The sequence below is a fragment of the Xiphophorus hellerii genome, chromosome 9, assembly GCF_003331165.1.
Source record: "Xiphophorus hellerii strain 12219 chromosome 9, Xiphophorus_hellerii-4.1, whole genome shotgun sequence".
In the NCBI taxonomy this organism is placed as follows: domain Eukaryota; kingdom Metazoa; phylum Chordata; class Actinopteri; order Cyprinodontiformes; family Poeciliidae; genus Xiphophorus; species Xiphophorus hellerii.
The window spans coordinates 13307179-13328598 of record NC_045680.1 but is presented as its reverse complement, the minus strand read 5'-3'; the positions used below and the strand labels follow the sequence as shown (position 1 = coordinate 13328598).

The window sequence follows — 21420 nt, the reverse complement described above, 5'->3', positions numbered from 1 at the left end:
GCTCATTTCAGTGCATAACAAACACCTTGAGATCTGCACACAAGCAGATTCCTGCAAATTGTGAAGCTGGTAGACCAGTAGCAGAACAACAGTGTTTGTATCCATACTTAGCTTTGTCCACAGCGTCAGTACAGATTGCAAATGATGTCGTAGTTTTGTGTGGAGCTGAAAACACAACCAGCACAATATCTACCATCTAAAAGTGAGTAAAAGAAATTGTCTCAAAATCGGAGAAAGACATCATTTGCTAAATTTTCAGGAAAGCTTTGGAAAAGATACAATTCTGCCAAAATGTAATTAGTTTCACTGAAAGCAAGTTTAGGATCACAGTTTGAGAACCAAAGGTCACCACTAGGGTGACCTATATTGGTGATAATGGTTACAGGTGCAACCATTACCTGTACCCATTATGATCTGTAATAAGTACATTTGAAGAAAAAACAACCCAGAATTGCCTTGTTTATAGTAGTTTCCTATTGTGAGAATTGTGATCACAACTGCTGGTCGAAAAACACAAACATCTCAAATGCATCGACTGACAGCATACAGTGAAAAGTTAAGACCTTTAGCAAGTATTGTAAATTAAAATGGTATGTCTGAACTTAAAATAATCTAAATTATTTTAAATATTGTTCTTATGATCAATAAACACAAGAACTCAAAACTGATCAGTTAAATCACTTTTTAATCCCCAATCACTGAGGCGCCCACAAGGTGGCGCTCTCTTCAAATAATACATTAGAAGCCCCATTTATAAAGGAAATGGATCTGCTACAGCTTTACAATTTCTCAACCATTTTAAGTCCCTGAAAAGTAATAACATATGGCACACATCTCATTCAGTCAACAGTTAGCACAAAGTTCAATTCAACATCTTCATGTTTGTCTCCAGCAACGCAAACGGCTCATACTTGGGTTTTAATAAACTGCCACATTTCTGCCTGCAGCAGGAAAACTCGGTTTGGAAGCTAGTTTTCTATTTCAGCAACATTTATGACAACATGGGAGTTCAGAAGCAGCACTGAGTATTCAAAAAAAATAATTGCCATTATATTAATTTTCCTAAACTTAAAAGAATAAATGTGCTCTTCATTTTCTGTTCCTTTACTAAAAAAAACAAAACAGAAAATAATAAATCTATCTTTCAGCAGGACTTCTCTTCATTAAGATGAACTTGTGCTGTGTAATTGTCTGTTATCTTGATTCCGTACAGGAAGGGATGTCTGCCTTTGAATTAAAGACAAAAACCTGGAAGTGACGTCAGAAAAAGCTTGAGCATGAGAAAACAATGGCAGGAAAGTCAACATTTTGTATAAAAATAAATAGAAAGGTCCCTTTGTGAACATATATAACTGGTACAGCACAAAATCAAAAGTAATCTAGAATTTTACACAATCATTTCACATACTGACAGCACATCAGGATTAAAAAGAAAACCAAACATACCACCTCTGTGCAGTAAGCACAATTTCAGCTTCGACAGACAAGCAACGTACATGCATCTCAGTTTCAGATTGGAGATATGAAAAAGTGGCAGAAAAGTCCTTTTATACAGAGGATATGAACAAGTAGATATTTTGTTTATTCACAGAGAACATTATTGGCTTTTTGTGGCTTTAGCCCTTTCTGATCATTAAGTAAGAGCCGGATTATTTAATATACAGCTGAAATGCATGTACAGTCTCAGTAAGCATGCACAGAGAAACAGTGATTCATTTACAGTCATACTACGTTCAGTTTGAAGGTACAGAGGACAAACAATGCCTCTGAAAAGCAGGAAAGAACGGCCAGAAGCCGTTTAATGGATTGTTGCTGAGCTCGCTGTAACAAAATAAAACAGAAACAAAGCCAGAGCTAACAGCACCGTGTTAAAGGCCTGTTTTAATTCTTCTAAAATAAGAGCAAGAGAACAAACCCCCTAAAAGTCACGGGCTGAGTGGCACATAAGAGAGAGTCAGTCTATTGAACAGCACATATGTAAAAAGCAGCTGCCATGTTGATATACAAGACACTGTAGCAGCTGGAGCAGACTGACATGTCCAACATGAAGAAACTACATGGCTCCAGTACGTCCACCCAGAAGAGGCATAAAGCCTTGATGATGATGATTATGATGATGACGATGATGGCACAATCCAGAGTAAAACAAACGTCAGCACGCAATGACCAGAGCAAGTAAAGAGCCAGGCCCTTTAAACACCTCAGAATCATGGGAGATTTTTGTGGCTAAACTGCTCCTTTGGCTAGTGCTAACGTCATTATTAACAAATAGAAAATACAAAAAAAAATATACAATAAAAATGTTGTTCCAACACTGCTCCAAAAAAAAAAAAAAAAAAAAAGAATACAAAAAAATCCCAAGTCTAAACACAAAGATTGTATCAACGTTTTTGGTGAATGGTCAAAAAAGATAAATATTTTAAAAAAGGAAAAGACTACACAAAGAAAAAGATGGATGGTTGACAGCATGTTTGGATAAGGTACAGTCATTTTAAGGTACAGATCTCGAGTCACCGCTTCTGATAGGCACCTGAAAAACAACAGATATTTATTAGGATGCTTTGTATTGGTTGATCAGGTCACTTATCTCTGTGTATTTTGTTTCTACTGCTGATCCAAGCATCCAATAATTTTGAAAAAATATAATAAAAATTTTAAAAAATGACTCACTGACCAATCACAAAAATTTTTCGTGTGAAAATTTCTGATCTTTTAAGAATACTATGAAGTACCTCTATAAGTTGCTTCAGGTCTTTGTGGAGGGCGAGAGGCAGCATGGTGGTCCGAGTAGACGTAGACCGAGCTAACATTCTCATAATCAGGAGTGCGAGGCTGAGGAGGCCTGAGACAACAGAGACACATCAGTCATCTGACGCACAAACAGAATCTGATTTACTGATTTACTGGAGTAAAACTACTGGTTGTTGAATGGGCCTTGTACCGGACAGGTCTGTTGTTGTTTCTCTGTCTGTGATATTCATACTCATCTCTCGATCTGGGCCACGCAGCTTCCTCCGAACTTGGCTGTGAGCGGATAAATAAATAAGTCAATAAATGAATAATTTAGCTGTAAAAAATTACATAAACAAAACAACAATACAACAATCCGCTAGGTAAGTCAAATAAATAGCATAATTAAAAAGTCAGTTATACAAGTAAACAAATAAGTCTGTAAATAAATGTAAACAAGGCAACACAAACACAAGTCATTTTAATTCAGGCAGAAATATTAAAAAAATATTAGTTAATAAGTTGGTAAAATAATTAATTGGTTGTAGTGATTCAATGGAGTTTGACCTATACAAAAGAAAACTGAAACATCTTTTCTTTTTTATCGTCAAGCCAACAAGTGATTGTCGCTACTTGATCGTCCAATGCTGCAAGTCAATGACTCTGCTGGGTTTCCATAAACACAAACTTTTTAAACTACTTTGAATATTTAATAAAACACTGAGTACTGTTCAATGACTAGGATTAATTAGAATGAATGTGTGATTAAATTGAAACTATTTTTATGTAAAGTGCCTTGCAACAACATTTGTTGTGAATTGGTAATGCATAAATAAAATTAATTGAATTGAATTGAAGTCCCTTGTGTTGTGCAGCAGCACTGTACAACTAAACAGAAGTGGATGGTGTGGCCACTGGGAGTTACCTTGTAGTTTCCCTCTGGTCGTTTCCTCTCCACGGCCATCTTCTCCATGGCCATCCTCTCTCGTTCCTTCTCTTTCTCACGTTCTCGGTTCTTTCTGTACTCCTTCTTCTCCTTTTCCATCAAGGATCGAGCAATTTCCTGTCAGATCGACAAAACAAAGATAGCAAAAGAACGACAAGGATCCATGTCCAATAGGATTTCATGTGCACTCAGTTGAAATACTGTTCTCATTAAACAATCTGAAAATGAGGAGACCAATTACCATAGCAGGACTTTAACTACTGAAATATTTGTCTTTAAATAATCAATGGCTTAAGCATCAATTTAAAACTCAGGTTTGCCTGTGAATTAGTCACAGGCAAACTCTCTGAACTAAGGACAAAAACAAAAAAATACATCAAAAAGATGTAAAACAAGACCTTATTAAAACTTGCCTCGTCTTTTGCCACCTGAGCTGCACGCTCCTTCATATTGCTCATTCGCTGAAACAAGAAACATTTAAAAAACTTGAATTAAAATAAAAATAAATGAGGTGGAAAAAAAAGAGAAAAAAGCATACCAGACTTAACACTGAAAGGGAAAACAATTACAGGGTGTGCCTGCAGTTTGTGGCAAGGCAAGTTTATTTGTAGCGTGCATTTAAGCAACAAGACATTTCAAAGTGTTCTCACCTTGAGTTCCTCCTCCTGAAGTCTTCTGGCGACCTCCATGTCCTTCAGCTCTTGCTCCCGAAGGTCAAGGTTCGTCAACCCCTTTGTGGCTTCAGTCAATCCATACTCGGTTTCTGGGATAACTGAGCCACTTCCTTTGTCAACATGGCCTGTAGGAGCAACCCCATGAAATGGTTGGTCTATGCCAGAATACTGGGAAACCAAGAAACGGTGAGAATACTACTGCTTGTTTCTGCACAATCAAGGAAGAACGATTGGATATGCTTCTTTTGATTATAGAGAGAGAGGTTTATCTAATTATGAAAATGTGTTTTCTTATTAACCGATTACAAAATATCTAATTGGTCAGAAGCTATTCATATGTTGTCATGTGGCATGTTTCAAAGGGCTGCAGTGTATCTTTACTGGTGTGAATCATCATGTTTTGTTTGGTAGATTCTCCTAATTTGGTTAATATTACAACCAGCTGAGCAGCCCTGAAGCTCGTTGTTAATGCCAAACTGTTCCAGTTCATGAAACCTGCAGAACATGAACACCCAGACTCAACATCACAAACCAGGAAACAATGGCAGAAAGAGAAAATCCCACAACATGGAAGCAGAGAGAAACATCTAAACCATCAGAGCCACTAGTGATTTGTCTGTTAGATCGACCCACCACCGGAGATTTTCACAGCGGAAAGCAAGGGCAGCAACCACACAAACACCCGACAGCGCCCAGAGGGGACTGGTGGTACCTGTCTCTCTGCTGGGCTGGCTGTGACTGCGCTCTGTTCCAGGAGACTCAACCTGCAAGAGGTCCCGGATCTCCCTGGTTCCTCCTCGAGCCTCGCTGTTTGTTAACACGTCAAACACTTCTACTGGGCTGGAGTGGATGAGCTGCCGGCTCCTGGCCTTCCTCCCACCATCATCCTCTTCCTCCTCCCAGGAGCCCCTCTTATCTCTTGGCCTGTCCCTGATGTATTCTGGCTCCAAAAAGTCCAGATCAAGTGCTCGGTCTTTGCTCCTGGTTTGTTGTCTGTCCTTTTGTCTGTGTCTGTCTCCGTCTCTCGGTCCGTCATCGCTTGGTATTCTATCTCTGGATTTTTCCCGTTCTCTTCTCTGCCTGGCATCCTGCTCCCTTCCTCTTGTGTACTCCTCTATGTGTCTCTCCGTTTTATAGTCCCTGTCCCTATCATATCTTTGCCTGTCTTTCTCCCTGTCCTTGTCTCTTTCTACAGTAGTATGTGGAGGCGGCGGTCTGGCTGGTTTTTCCTTCCTTCTCATCACTCCATCTTCCATTTGCCCCTGCTCCCTGGGTCTGCCAGTGTATGAAGGCTCAAACTCTGGGTAGCTGTCCCCATGCTTGCCTCTAGAGGGCAGTAGGTGCTCTGGACACGGGTCTGCGTGCTTGCTACGGCCTCGCTCTGCCTCCACGTAGTGCTCTGGGTATCTGGAGTGACCACGAAGTGCTGCAGAGTCTTGCTTTGGGTGCCGGCTCCTTTTAGCCTCAGCAGAATAATAATCTGGAGAGTGTTTTCTGTTTGAGCGCGAAGGAGAGTATGAATCATGTAGGTCTGGAGATCTAGACGTCTGACGGGTTCGTTTGTCCACATCGGCAGATCTTGGCTCTGATGAAGGACGAGGTGGGGGAAGAATAGTGAGGAAAAAACAACAACAAACAGGATGCTATGAGCCAAGACTGCTGTTAAGCATGCAGGTAAACGCAGCACCTGCGAGGAGAGGGATGGTCAAGGCACAGAGAGAATGCCATGGACGTAGGTGTTAGACGCTCCCAAAATGCCCAGAACTGTTTGCTTTGTGTTTCGAAGTTAGTGTGTGTTATTCAAGAAAATAAAAACATTAGTTACATATTTAAATAATGCTTTCAAAATACTGTGCAGCTCATTTCCTGTTCATGCTATAAGAAATCTGGAATTATTGCAACAACAAACGTTCAGGACAACACCGATCAGAGCTGGGAAAACACCTCAGTGAAAACCAGTCTGCTGGCTGTTAGCATGTGACAGACAAAGCAAGTGGAAATGAACAAAGCTCAGATCAGAGTCATTGCAAAGGAATTCCTGTTATCTGACAGCCTGCTCAAATCAAATCGACTTAGCTGTCTAAAAGAAAAAAAAAGAAGAGGGAGGAACAGAAATAACTGGTGCCTGCTCCAAGGTGACAAGACGAGTTTTAAATTTTATTCTTTTCTGTTCGGCTGAGGAAAACGGAGTATGGATGAGGTGTGTTTAAAATCCAGTGTCAGGCGGAGACCTCCGTACCGGAAACTAGCTGGTCTGTAGGTCACTGAGATTAGCAAATACAGTAAAGAGACCTCATTTCCTGTGAGAAGCCCGATAAGAATCAACTGGTTTCGCACGATTGCTAATATGAGGTACAGTTTTGAGAGAAAATGAACCTTAGCCTATGTGAAAAAGTAATCCTCTGCCTGCCTTCATGCATCTGCAGCACCTGGCAATGAATGTTTTACATCACTATTAAGAATATCGGCTCACTCTTCTTACCAGAATTGTTTTAATTCATCCGTAAAAAGCATCTCAATTAGATTTAAGTTTGAACTTTAACTAGGCCACTCCAAAACCTTAATTTTGTTTGAGTCATTCAGAGGTGGACTCATTTGTGTGTGTTTGATCATTTTCCATCTCTGTATCTCAAGTTCACTTAAGCTTAAAGCTGTAGTACGTAACTTTTATTTAATAAAATGATTTTTTTTACATATTTGTTAAAACTGTCACTATGTCATGGTAGTATAACAGACAGAATGTGAAAAAAATAAATAAATAAATAATTTTAAAAAAATCGAGCGCCCTGTGGTCCTACTGCCATCTGCAGAATTACACTCATTTATCATAGCCTGGTATCAATAAGTAAAGAGCTAAAATATTCAACTGTGACACAAGTTGCATATTTCTAATGGAAATCTAACATGCAGAGCAGCACTACAGTCAAAAACGGTTCACATACCAACACATTTAAAAAGTAACAATCCTGTAACCTGCAAGTTGCTTGCTGACGTCTTTCCCACATTGGTTGAGATACAGAGTAAACAAAAGAGCAACCACAGCCTCCAGCAAGATCACACTTAACCTGCTATGTGAACACACAAACCCAGCAGGGAGTTCACAATGCGAGCAGTGACGTAACTTACAGGGCTGGACGGCAAACATAGCGCTGCTGCCACAAAAATTATTATGAGAGCAAGTAAGAGCGGCTGCAACCGGCGCAAGGAGCTCAGGCAACACGATGGATTCAAACAACATTGATAGAGGGGGGCAGAAAGGCCCGACGGCTGCAGACACTTGCCCAGTCCTGTTTATGTCAACAAAGAGGCCAGTGTCTTTGTCTACACAAAGCCGCAAGCACTCAGAAGCCGCCTTTTTGAGAAGTGAGAGTCAGTCCGCCAGCTGAGAAAACCTGAGGATCAACACACTTTTTAATAAAAGAGAGACAAAACTATCTGGTAACCATTGAGATAAAACATTTTTTTTTTACATCTTTCCATTAAAAAAATCTCAATGTTTTGGGGGGGAATGTCAGAGTCTATTTGACCTGCTACGTTCAGCCAGATGAGAAGACTCCGAAGGAGGGAAAAGAAAGAAACCACACCCAAATTCACGCCCTCAATCGAAAAACTTCAAGGCTGTTATCAGACCTCGACGCTGCATGCTTAAAATGGAAAGAGATATTTTCTACAAAGAAATCTTCATTTAGAAAACTGGAAATGATGTTCATTAAAATTCGTCAGCATGGGGTGAAATTTACAAAGCGCAGAAAAGAAAATGTCTTTTTATGCAGTCAAAATAATATGGCACTACAGCACAGTCAGGAGTGGGATGAGAATGAAAAACAATGTGCGACACAAAGATGCTCGCCAACATATCATAGAAGAGTGGCTAAAAGCTAAAACTTATGTTTCTGAGGTGTAAAAATCACTTAAGGATTCATGGGGTGTTCTTATAATGCATTCCTTAATCACTAACACTTCTGCTCATTTATAATTAGACAAAGCACATTAAAGCTGTAATTCAAGCCCACTAAAAATCCCTTTACATCAGCAGCTGCACTCTGTTCTCCCACGGGTCTAATTCTAGATCTTTCCCTCTAGTCAGCAGCAGCAATCACAAGGACCCCAATGAATCAAAGGCAAATCCTCTCGCGTTTTCAGCGCTGGAAGGAAACGGTCGTCTTGAAGAAAGAAAAACATCTTTACCCCTGTAGTCCCACATGAGCTCATACCGGCATCAAAAGGAAACAGCAAAACATCAACATGAGCTGTGGTGTGCTCCCCACCTCCGTGATCCTCAAAGTAATCCTCCTCATATTTTGCTTCCATCTGTTTCTGTCTCCTCCTTTCCTCTTTCATCATCTCCTTCTCATGCAGCTTTCGAGCGATGGCCTGCAAAAAACAAACAAAACAGACCAAAGTGAACATAAAACTGGATCATCTGTAACAAATGTGTTTGATCTGAAACAATGTGTTATGGGGTAAGCAAATCATCATTCCATATTTTACAAGTATCAAAATGAGGAACAGTGTTGTTGATAGTCGTTCAGATTTACACACAGTTTCATGGACAATGGATGAATCGATTAGGTTTGAACAATTTATGCCAGTTGTTTATGAAAGTGTATTTAAAGATTTTATTTTAGTAAACAGTAAGATGACAGGAAAAAGGGTGAAGAAAGAAAGGGAAGTCATGCTGCAAATGGCCCAAGCCAGGGAATTAAACCCAGAGCAATCGTGCCGATGACTGTAGCCTTTGCACATATTAAACATCGTCTGTGAGAGTTTATGTTTCTTACTGCATCCTTCTCTTCCTGCTGTCGCTGCTGCTCCGCCTGTCGGACCAGTTCTTCCTGAATCTCATGTGCAATCTCCACGTCCTGTCGCTCGCTGGGAATCCCAAAGAGTTGGTGAGCCAAAACAAGATGGAATCAAACAAGAAAGAGAAAGGTTAGGATACTAGCAAGGTTGCTGTGGTCACTTCAAATATTTCAAGTGAACATCAGTAAACATTTTTCATTTTTTGTTTTTTATTCAGATACGTATAATCCATCCATAAAATACAGTAAAGAATTTCTGTGTGTGTCTTAATTTTTTTCCTGATAAATGCTTTGACATCTGAGGATTAAGAATTTCTATAATTATTCAGCTAATAAGCATTGAAATACTTCTGAATATTATTAATAAAATACTTCAAAGCAATCCTTGGGTGTAAAGTGTAATCTGGAGAATAACCAGAGATGTTGGAGGAGTTTTTGGCAGGAGCTTCTCTGTGATGTTGATCTCAAAAGGCTGTCTTGGCTCGCTCCTCTGCAAACATGTAGGCAACACCATCTGACTAGAAAGCTGTCACAGTCCACTAAAGGGCAGACACCACAGGTTTTCTACCCTGCGCTGCACCTGTAAGCAATATGAGTGTTAACAGCGCAGAACGAGTTGAGCTCGATAAACAGGAGGGTAAAAAAACATTAGTGGCATCTTAATTTAAAGTACCAGGTGTCTGTTTTTGGCATTAGTCTGCGAATGCCTGCTTGGAGGTCTGTGAGTGGGAGTGCTTGATGTGGCAGTAAACACGATGGAGGATCAGTCCTCTCTCTACTGGAACAGTCCATGCATGTTTGAAACAGCACTTCATACACTGACATCACCGATTCAGCAGTGCCACCATGATTGTACAAATTGAAACTTTCCGGAAAGAATTTCAAATTACGTTTCGAAACTCGTCCAGCAGACGTTATCACAGATTTGATTGACTTCTTACTACTAAAGACTGTGGAACTGAACTCAAAATCTGGCATTTCTAATCAATGCACACCAGTAAATAGATTTAGGTTAGATTTAAGGCAAGATTATGTCCTGTTTTATCATTAATCTGATGTAGCCACAGTGACCACAGATGAGAGCCAGTTTTTCGTTACTAAACCAACATTTAATGTTGAGTTTGAGAGCCCAGTGATACATTTTACAACCTAGTTGAGGCTGAAGTGGCTCAGATAAAAAGTAATCCTAGCATTACCCAAAGAACTAAAGATGTGACAAAAATGTAGAGTGTTGAGCTGATATCCTTGACTTCACTTCAATCAGAATTTTGCTAACTCAAATTTAAGACTATAATGAATGACATTTAAGATCTGTACTGCAGCATAAATGTACCAAACTACTTCTGTATATTTTAGCTTTTTTGTACAGAATGTGACAGAAGTGAGCGTGTGGCAAAGATGAATGTCGTTTAGCAAACTGACAGTAAATTTACACTTGACAACTATAGACACAGAACAGCTAACTAGCTAGCAAAGGTATTTTAGCAGCTAGTTAGCAGTAGGCTCAACAACCTCGAGTCACAGAATGCAATGACAATGTCTGCATGTGATCTAAACGTTTCCAGAGTTTCAAAGACAAAACCACATTTGAAATGAGGCAAACCAATGAAAATAGTGTTCTTTAAAGGGCTGGTTTAAAGATCCTATGTGTGAAACATGCAAACACACCGAAAACAACAAAGAGCTGCATTTGATGCAGTCTTCTGTGTTTGCAGGCAAAAGCAAAAACATCAACAGAGAGAACAAAACTGTAAACAATGCAAGAGCGGGTTGGGATCACTCGTTGTCCAAAAGCGCATACAGATCCAATTTGCTTTAAAGCCTACATTTATCATGACCACAGGTCAAAGCCTCTTTCTCTAGCGTTTTCTTTCTATTATTTGTCTGTCAATGTTTCTCTCTGTTTAACAGACTGACAGATGGCCCCACCCCGTCAATTCCAGAATGCATTGGGTTGCAACATCTGTGGTAATTCTCTATTTGCCTCACTATTTGTGTTTTTATGAACACCATCAGTGTCTAAGAAAAATGTTTAAGATTCTGACAAAGCATAAGGCAGATTGTGTGTGTGTGGGGGTGCATGTGCGTGTGTTTGGGTTTGCTGATAAGGAAGTACAAATGTGACAAAAAAACCCCACTACCACCAACTATGAGATAAAATTAACTTTTGTGTGGCAAAGACGAAAAAAAGTATATATTGGTGTTAATGATTTCATTATGCAGTAATATCTGTTTAAGGCACATTTTTATAAACAAATATGCAAAGTTTCCCTTTTATCACCTTATAAATGCTATTCAGGACATTCATTGCCAAAATAAGAAGGGTGAGCTACAAACTTCAAAATGCTCACAGGGTTAAAAAAAAATTGCTTTTGCAGCTACATCCAAATAGATACTGCTGCTGTAATTTAAAGGCGTTTTGTTTAACCAGTGTGTGGGTGTGGGCGTATCTAAAATACCCACATGTCACTGTTCTGTTTCTGGTTCTGAATCTTGGCTATCTCGTCCTCCTCCTCCTGCAGCTTCTTGGCCACCTGCAGGTCCTTCTGCACCAGGCGGCTCTTATGGACGTTGGAAGCCAAGTGACTTTCGACTGCAGACACAAAAAGACAAGCACTGCTCTGAAGGGAACTGCGTACACACAAAGTGAAGACATGCTTCTTTATGTTTTCCTATCCAACGAGCCTTTGGGTTGTGAAGACCGTCTACAGAAGACAAGATAAACGTTTGGGGCAGCAGACACGTTTGGGTCTCGTAATGAAAAAAAAGCACAACTCGATTCATTGAGAAATGAAGGTTGCAGCTGAGGCGTCTATCCAAGGTTACACGATGGCACACTGTGGCTGTACCAGATGATAAATCCTGCTTTGCTGACGCACTCGCTGCACTTTGCAGGCATGGAGAGCATCAGTCACTCGCTCGGCTCCGTTTCACCCAGTTATTGATCTGCTGCCAGCTTTGAGCGAAAAGGACCAATCCTATTTGGCGACTTAACAGAGAGAAGCTACTATAAGTTTTTGTTCTACGCAGCTGGGATCGAAAGAGGAAACTGAGTCATGGCTGTGCCAAAGTGATGAAGGGTCAAAGGGTTAACATTGATTTTTCTTTGAGAGTTTTTGATTACTTGAACCCTTATGGAAACTGTTTAGGGGATAGTTGATGTCACAACCTATGACATAAACAGACAGACAGGAGTGAGGTTTATACGTCGTTTTGTCTGCCATCGATTCATCTTTTGAAGGGAGGAGGAATGAAAACACAAACTTTAGTTTGAAAAGATAACTCAGCTGAGATTTGGAATTTGTTCTCTTTAATGAAGAGAACAAATTTCAAACGCTGACGGAGCTATGCGAAAATTATTTCCATCTGACAACGGGATGCTTAAGTGTATGCGCAACATTTGAAATGAAAATAAAACCAGATGCTGAATAGAATTTGATGAGCGTTTTTGTGACAACCATCTGTTTAAAAAAGTTATTTTTGTACATTAAGTGGACTAGAATGTGACATTAGCCAGTCGTCTTCTTCAGGGTCAAAGGTGAAATGAAAAGATCAGTAATGGCACAATGATGTATAGCTGGCGATCATCATGGATAGGAAACACAAAGTGATTATCTCCAACGCAGGCTCAGAGTTTAGTTAGGCCACATCTGGTCGGTTTTAGTACATAATTAACTTTGTTATAGTGATTTCAAGTGTCATATTGATGACATGGATAAAAAAAGCCCATTGTTTAGCATGTACAGTTTTTCACTACGTAAACAGAAACGAACAACATGTTTTAAAAAAAACTAATCTGAGCAATGACGTGTGACCTTTATAAAATCAACAAACAAGTGATGCCAAAGAATATGTGAAGACGTTCTTTAAATCTAGACTGATTAGGGAATTTAGATTTGTCTGTCCATCTCGACAGGAAAAGCCTTTCAGCCAAACTCAAGAGGAGGCAGATCAAACCAACAAACATCAAGATAAAATAGCAACTTCTAGAGAAATACATGATGTAATTTATCTAAATAAGATTAAAAACAAAAAAATCAGCAGCCGGACAACAAATCCTTCAAAATAACATGCAGCTTTTTGTTCCCATATTATGTAATAAAAGTCCCACAAACTGAGCTAATGGGTCGTACGAGGACTAACAGACACACCCAGACATTACAATATGGCAGATTCAAACCAGACCGCCTTTGTCCTACAAATAAGATAAGGCTCCAAAGCATCTGCAAGCACTCTGCACCATCTACTCGGTTAACTGTGCAGGGGAAGCTGATTTTATGTTGGTTTAATGGGCGATTCATCCACTGACGCTGCAGATTCACTTTAAATTTATTCTCCAAATGGGGCGACATCATGGAGCATGGTGGGCTTTGGAAATGCCACACTTCAAAAGACGTTTTATGTTTTATTTCAAAGAGATGAAGAATACAGCATAATAAAAAAAATTCAAATTTTCTTTTTAAAAAACAGCATTTGAAAAAACTCTACAGGTATTTTTTATGTTTTCTTTTTAATGCAGATTGATAATCAGCCAAATAAACTTACATTCTTATTCCAATATTTGGAGAAACTTATTGCTAGTATAAAAAAACAACAAACAAAGACATTTTCAACACGCTTAGCAATGGGTCCACCACAGCATACAGTCAGAGCCTCATAAAACCTAAATGTTGCACTAAAAATAACACACACAAATTACCAAATGAACTGCTTCACAAGCCCAATTACATGAGTGCAGCATGCAGCTGTGTTATAAAACAGCAAAGTAACTGTTCAATCATGTTTTGTGACTAAAAGCAAAAACCCAAATGATAACATGATATTGTCCATTTCTACTAAAGACACATTTAGTTGAAATAGGCAGTAGTTAGGAGTCTTATGAGCTCAGCATATGAGGATTCAGAGACAAAAACAAAGCATGTCTGAACTGTGCTTTCTTACTTTCTTGTTCTTGGAGGTTGTAGGCCAGGGAGTGGTCTTCCAGCACAGCAAAATCTTTGCAGACTGAGCAGGGAAGAAAAGCAGAAAAAACACAATATATTAGAATCCAATTCAGTACTTAAAATATAATTTATAATTTTAATAACTGAATGATATAACATTAAAACTATGAGTCACACAAGCTAAATCTGAATGACGTTTTTCACATCTTTACAGTGACATCCCGTTCATCTGCTAACAACAAACAGCTGATTTTTATATGAGACACGTAAAAAAAATTTCAATATGGTCTGGATAGCTTGGTAAGATCACAATTTATGAATAATTTGGAATCGATACATTTTTAGACAAAAAATATCTTAGACCTGGCTTTCTAAACCTAGAGACAGAGAGATTTAAAGAGTGAGGTGGATTAGCATTGCTTGTCAACTCATTGTGTCAGCTGGGACATGATATAATCTCAGCTGCCCAGAAACTGAGCTGTTAGCTGTTGTTGTATACAGCAACAGTCTTTGTTTAGTAACCTTTTCAGAATCATTGTGAGACAGACTGCTACAGGAGATCCTTCCTGCCCACAACATCACCATTCACAACAGAACTTTGAAGAAACATGATACGAGTTAAGGTCACAATTTAATTTAATTCTCCTTTGGGATAAATAAAACATTTCTGAACTGAACTAAACAATTTGCTAACAAGAAAAATCTGATTTAGGCAGCCAGAACTGCAAAGACTAAAAATGGGTTGGCATCTGGGACAGGTGACTGATTCAGCTTTAAATATTAAAGAATAAACAGAGAAGAACAGAAGAGGTTTTCCTGGAAATACCGATTTCCTATATTCTTCTTCATGTGACCTGCTGATTCTGCATTTTTTTAAAGACTATAATAAGCAAAAGAAAAGATCTGCTGTCAGTTTCTTGATTGAGGAAAAGAGTTTGAGTGTAACAAATAATGAAGATATATTTTTAACAGTTAATGCATCAAAACGTATTTTCTTAATTACACTTGCTCATAGTTGATGTTTTAATAAAACTAAGGTATTTTTTTTTTTTAGTTTTGATGCCTTTAATAAATTTAAGTGTTAATCTGTTGTTTAGCAAGCACATGTCACCAAGAGGAAACTCGGTCATTCTGATTTCTGATCGATTGATTAGTGCATCTAAAGTTTTTTTCGGATGTTTTATATCTGAACAGAGATGCAAAGCCAAACTATGTTTCTCAGTCTTATAAATAGGGCCATCATGTTGTCTGAAGAAGAAATGAAACCATAAAACAGGAACTACCATTTGCACTTAGACCAAAAGAGGATCTCAACATATTAGTTAAATATAATTCTGCCTCTTTTCTTCATGCTAGGAAAAAGCCAAAAAGGACAAACAGCTATCTTACAGAGCAGCCGATTAAGAAACCAAAAACTGTTGCACAGCTCCATGTATCACTAAACAACAAATAAAAATACAAAAAATGATACAAAATCTAGATGTTTTACTATTTTAAATTGCTCTGTATAATTTCTGTATAAGCACCACAGTGATAGAATCTAATGTGACAATCACTGATCATTTTCCACTGAATGGAAACCTACAGCAGTATTTACATATCTAGTTTTAGTATAACTACTTAAGGTACTAGTGTGGTTTGAACAATCCTCCAGGAAACAATTCTGTATGCAGAATGGGTGCTTTCCACATAGAAAACACCTAGCAGTCCCTCACATCCATCTGAAACATTATGAAATGAGCCCACCAGATTTTCTTTCCTCAATTTATTTTAAGGTTTGGGACAAATTCGTCTTCAAATGCAGAAAGTTTCCTGCGTAGGAGAGCAAAACCGGGGGATTAAAACTGCAACTAATTGTTGATCCGAGCTGAAGTTAATTTCCTCTGCCTCTGCTGGAAAAACTAAACATCACCGTTAGCCAATTGCAACATTTAGCAACAGTGTCATGCCACTGGAAGTTGCTCTCGACTCTGCATCTTTCTCTTTAGTAAGGACTGCTCTGCAGCAAAAAATATCAGGCGAGAATCAGATGTAGTAAATGGCTAAACAATGACAAGAGAAGGCCATGAACTCCATAAGTCCCCACACTGTCTCCTGCCAGTCTGGAATTTGATTAACAGAGCAAAGACATGACCATATGCTTAATCCTCTTAACCAAAGAACCCTAAATGTTTTGTTGCTAATTTGTTCTTACCTTAACTGCAGTTTTAAGACTAAATTAGGGTTTGTGGGACAGCTGCAAAGAGCAATGCTTTGGCAAACAGTGTTTACAACACCCATCTAAGAGGGACAGAAGTATTGAAGTTTACAGCTGAGGTTAAGGTCGATTTAAACACATATGGTTGGAAATTAGAGGAGCATTGTATACAGAGCAATAAACAAACTCAACTCCTGATTAGATTAAGTGGGCACCCTCTTAAAAAGTCTCTTTTTAACACCATGTAAGGGAATATAAGATAGTCATAGGTTGGTTACCGTTATTAGAGCTGTGCTTGGTTTTTCAAAAAAATATTTTCCTTCCCACCATTTCTATGGCTTAAAATAATGTAATTGTGACACCGTATAAAGCTAATGGCCAGAATTTCATCCAGCTTTGTGAAGCATACAGTAGAGCAGCCTTGTCTTTCTCAAACATATTGCTGTGCACTTCCAGTCAGCTGGATGAAGTTAGTTGACTACAGCTTTATGGGAATATTTCCAATCCTTAAAAAAAGTCATGTTGAAGCTAAAGATGTACCAAAAGTAACAATAAACATTATACATATCAATACAATTGTATAAACCAGCATGTCACATAATTTCAGTAGCAGTAAGAATAATTTGCTTTTCTGTTTTATAAATAATAAAAAAAAACACTTGGGTAACTGGTGTATATGACATTTTAATGGTAGTTTGATAATATTGTGCTATTTTTAGTAAAGGTTACTGAACCTTAATCAAGGTTGTGAAAAAATCTCAGGCCTGATACACAACTTCTCCGACTGCTCTCTGCATATTTGCCTCTGCAGACATGACTGAGCAGTGGAAACGCAGGTTTCTTCTCCCTCTGACCAGAATAACAAGCATGGTGCTGAGCAGCTGCTTCACACTGACACGCATGGGTCGTTTAAGCACAACACACACCCACTGGCGATTCATTTCTACTTAAAAACCCCTTCAGGCAGCTGGTATCAGTAACAATAGAAGGACGTCGTTTCGCGCCTGTTTGTTATGTCTGACAGGTGATTTAAGCATATCAGAGTAAAGACAAAAGCTCACAGCCAAAACACAACAGGGTTAGTCATATGTGTCATAACTGAGCTCGTCTTCAGAGCTCTGGCTGAGCAACATACCTAAATAACCAGGCAACAACTCCATGTGATCAGCCTCGAGTCAGCTGACCAAAGAAACGCCACTATTACAGAGCCACATTCATATTCACATTTAAGAAATTTTACTTTAGCCCAATGTCAGAGAAAACGTGGACACAACAATAAATGTTTCTTTCAGTTATCCTGACAGGAGGCAGATTTTCAACGGAATAAAAAAATAAAAAAATCTACGACACCTGCAGATTTGGCTAAGGATTACGGTGTCTATATGCGAGTCTAGTATAGTCAATACTGCTCAGTATGCTAGCATCCGTTATCTCCCATCACTGCTAAAGCATTTGAAACCAGACAGCTGCATTTACTGGTTCAACGTTATTTCTCAGATAGTGTCATCCATCCGCTGGCTAGTTTCGCATTCATTTGAGAAACGTGTTATTGACATTACCCTCTTTCACTCCAGGTAGTTTTTTCTGGTCGATGCTAACGTTACATTCAGCCATGTCGTCACCGGTAAGAAGTCAAAAAAAAAAAAAAAAAACCCCGCTGACTTTCGAAGGTTAACGGCAGTCCGGTGATTGATCGCCTTTGCTCGTAAATCCCGGATTGATGGTCCAGGTGGTGGACTGCTGTTTTGATTAGTTTCGGTCACCACCCTCCGCCGATACGTCGCTGCTGAAGAGCTAGCGTGTCAGATTTCCGCCGAGCGTCCCTCCCTCCGTGTCTGACCGTGGACGCTTCCGACACCCTGACCACCAAGCCAACAAGAGCTACTGCACTTCCGGAGTAGAGATTTCAAAGTAAAAGCTTCGAGCTTCCAGTAGTGCGGTTCTTGCATGAATCTCTGGACAAGTCCTTTCTTCTGCCACCACATTTATACAAGCTTAGACATGCAAAAACTTGCATGTATGGTATTTTCCTACGTCAACATATTTTTATTCAAGTGAAAGTAAGAAGTAGCCACCCAAGAAATAACTCAAATTAGAGTGAAAACATACTTGCTAAAAAAACAAAACAAACAAAAAAACAGGCTATTCAAGAACTGAATAACTGAATCACATCTTATTAAATATTTTTAAATGATGGATTCAGACAAAGCAAAATATACAGCTCAGTTCTGGTATTTTAAAGAAGTAAAAATAATTCCAATAGCATTATTTAATTACAAGATTTTCCAAGTGAAAATCTATACTTACAGTAGGTAGTGTATAAAGCTTGTAAGTACTTTCATGACAAAATCTACTGTTTACTGTAGTCACTTGACCTCCAAATGGCCAGACAGGCTCAGCAGATAAAAAAATAACATTATAGCAATGGTAATCAAACAAGAATACTCACTTTAACATTAACTGTAAGTTTGTATCTGTGTCTAGCATTTTTGTTCCTTTATTTACATCTGTAAATAAACATAGAGTAGCCAGGAATTTCAACCAAATAATAAAAGTCTCAAATAAAACTCAAATAAAAGTAAAAAGCATAGCGTAGTGAAACATTTTTTTCAAAAACATTACTCATGGACATGTAACTGAGTAAATGTAACCAGTTGCTACCCAGTTGTCCGATACATTTGTTTTTGCTATTGCTCCAATGAGTATGGTAATTACAAAACTTTTTCTCCTTCCTGCTCCCTTTTTCAGTTGTGTATAGTACTGTAAGTGGATGTGTTTGTGAATTAATGATGAAATTTGCTAAATCGAATAAATTGATTGACTTATTGATTGGTCAACAACATATCACCTACCAAGTTCACAAATAAGAGAAATCTTCGCTTATTGGACTATATTATATTGCTTATCTTTGTTATTAATGTCATCATTATTAATATGGTTATTAAGTTATAATTGATCATTTTTCATTAAATCATAATTATATTTTTACACTGATTCTAGTACAATGTCATTAAAACAAAAAAAATAGGATTTTAATGTGGACGGAGCACTTTGAGATATTATGGAAGAGCAAAAGAAATCAACCACTAAGATAAACAATCAGAATGACACACTTGACCAAACTGCAATATATAATACCCTCTATGATAAAAAAATAAATAAAAATCTTGCCAGAAAAAGCTAAACAGGCAAAAAAATAAACACAATCACAAGCTTTCTCACAAATATTGACAGACTTTTATGCATGTGTACTGCATACCATAAATTCAAAGCTGTTTCTCTTGAGTCACACACTGATAAGCAAATAAGAGGAAATGTGGGAGTTTTGTCTCTTGTTCAGGGACAAAGTGACATGTGATGTGGCTGAGAACAAAGCTGCACTCATTCACACTGCAGAGCTTCACCCTAACCCATAAATAGCCACACAAATGTCCAAAACAGACACAATAAGAACAACCTTTATCAAGATTCAAAATAGCCATGAAAAATTAAAGCATGGAAAAATCAAGAAGACAAACTTTAATTGTTTCTAAATGTGTTGCAGCTCTGTAGTCTTGTCATTTTTATAACTGTAGGTCAAATTACAATCACTCTAAATGCACAATCTTCATCCGAATGACACAAATAGAACAAAACAAAAACACTAAAAGATGCCTCTAATTGTTTAAATTCATTTTAAAAGCCCGAGTTGACCAACTTCCGGTATAAGTCCGGCTACATGTGTTTACATTGACAATCTCGCCTTTCAAGGTTTTGTGACTGTTCATTGCCGCAGCAGCTGCATCTTCAGTCTCTAAGGAAATACTGGTGAAAAAGCAGGGATCCAGCTGATAAACAATGCTAGCGACACTTTTGTGTGGGGGTATCATAAAAATAAAAGTTCGTAAAGAAACAATAAATCCTCCTGCTTGTTTGAGACTAGTCGCCAGAGATTGGTTGTGAACACGCCTTTTCATTTCTCTAGCTGCCATTTCCCACAAACTAAGGCGACCGCACAGCAGCACAGCATATTTTGAATATGTTAATGTGTTACTGCTCCCTCTAGTGCTTACTGAGTCAACATGCTGGTCATACATAATTAAAGCCGTTTTATGGGGCAGCTGCAGTCCATTTACCAACCAACATATTTCTACAGTCCATACTTAGAGTCCATACCTGAACACTTTAAGTTTTATTTACCATCCAATACATTTCCCCAGACTCTGTCACTCCTCTGAAAGGGACAGAACCTTGTGCTTTAAATTATTAATAACCTTAATATTTTTTCCACACATTTTTACCTTACAAGAACAAACCTCAATATGCATTATTAGTGTGTGTGAAAGATCAGCATAACATAATCCAGGAAGACAAGAAAAGAGTACTTCCATTTATCAGCAATACCCAGAAGCAGTCATAAAGCCTACTGTGCCATTTGGTGGTCAAATGAGTATGCATTAAACCGTACATATTGTCACTGGAAACATTTTATTGTTCTTACAAACAGGTAAGGTAATTTTATGTATATAAAAAATGTTCAGCATCAAGGCAATTCAAAGTTATTTACATGAAGAACAAACAAACAAATGAAGTCATTTTTATGCTTTAAAAATATAATAGAAATTGCAAAAACACTTTATATTTTTATATAACTGGATGTTGGCATGTTGCCTTGTATCAAGAAGATCCTTATTGGTTCATATCTTGGCCTGGGATCTTTCTGCATAGAGTTTGCATGTGTGTTTCTGAGTTCTCTCTGAGTATCTGGCTTCCTTCTACAGGCCAAAAACATGACTTGGATTAATTGGCCTCTCTAAGTCGCCCTTGGGTGTGAGTGTGTGAGTACATGGTTATGTGTCTCTGTGTACGCTACCGCTCGCCCAATATACCATTACCAGATAGACACCTGTCCCCACTTAATTCTACACTTATTAGTTGAGAACATTTTTTGGTTACTCTACCCTAGTCTACTCATCCATCCATTGTTCATAAGTTGACAATGGAAGGATGAGTAGACTACCCTAGTCTACTGGGCTAGGGTAGTCTAGCCTAGTCTACTCATCTATCCACTACCCTAGTCTACTCATCTATCCACTTATGATCCATTGTTCATAGATTGACAATGGATGGATGGGTGTTGCCTATTTAA

At 38.4% G+C, this 21420-nt stretch overlaps 1 protein-coding gene across 1 annotated transcript; it reads right to left on the bottom strand.

The window, feature by feature from the left end:
* Nucleotides 1-665: 665 nt before the first annotated feature.
* On the bottom strand, nt 666-18157 carry ccdc50a (coiled-coil domain containing 50a). Its single transcript, XM_032571577.1, has 12 exons — nt 17852-18157; nt 14094-14156; nt 11616-11745; nt 9132-9222; nt 8619-8724; nt 5063-5935; nt 4327-4475; nt 4090-4137; nt 3656-3793; nt 2942-3024; nt 2733-2842; nt 666-2530 (listed from the first exon to the last, which is right to left on the bottom strand). Exons 1-12 carry the CDS (start codon nt 17904-17906, stop codon nt 2511-2513), a joined length of 1866 nt encoding a protein of 621 aa, XP_032427468.1. The 5' UTR covers nt 17907-18157; the 3' UTR covers nt 666-2510.
* Between the last annotated feature and the right edge of the window lie 3263 nt (nt 18158-21420).

Bases quoted from the DNA above. Each gene is read 5' to 3' on its own strand.
- ccdc50a (XM_032571577.1), bottom strand. From the start codon at position 17,906: ATGGCTGAATGTAACGTTAGCATCGACCAGAAAAAACTACCTGGAGTG. The intron at 5,936-8,618 runs GTGGGGAGCACA...GTCCTTCATCAG, and splicing joins TTACTTTGAGGATCACGGAG to AGCCAAGATCTGCCGATGTG. The intron at 3,025-3,655 runs GTAACTCCCAGT...ATCCGCTCACAG, and splicing joins GACCAGAGGGAAACTACAAG to CCAAGTTCGGAGGAAGCTGC.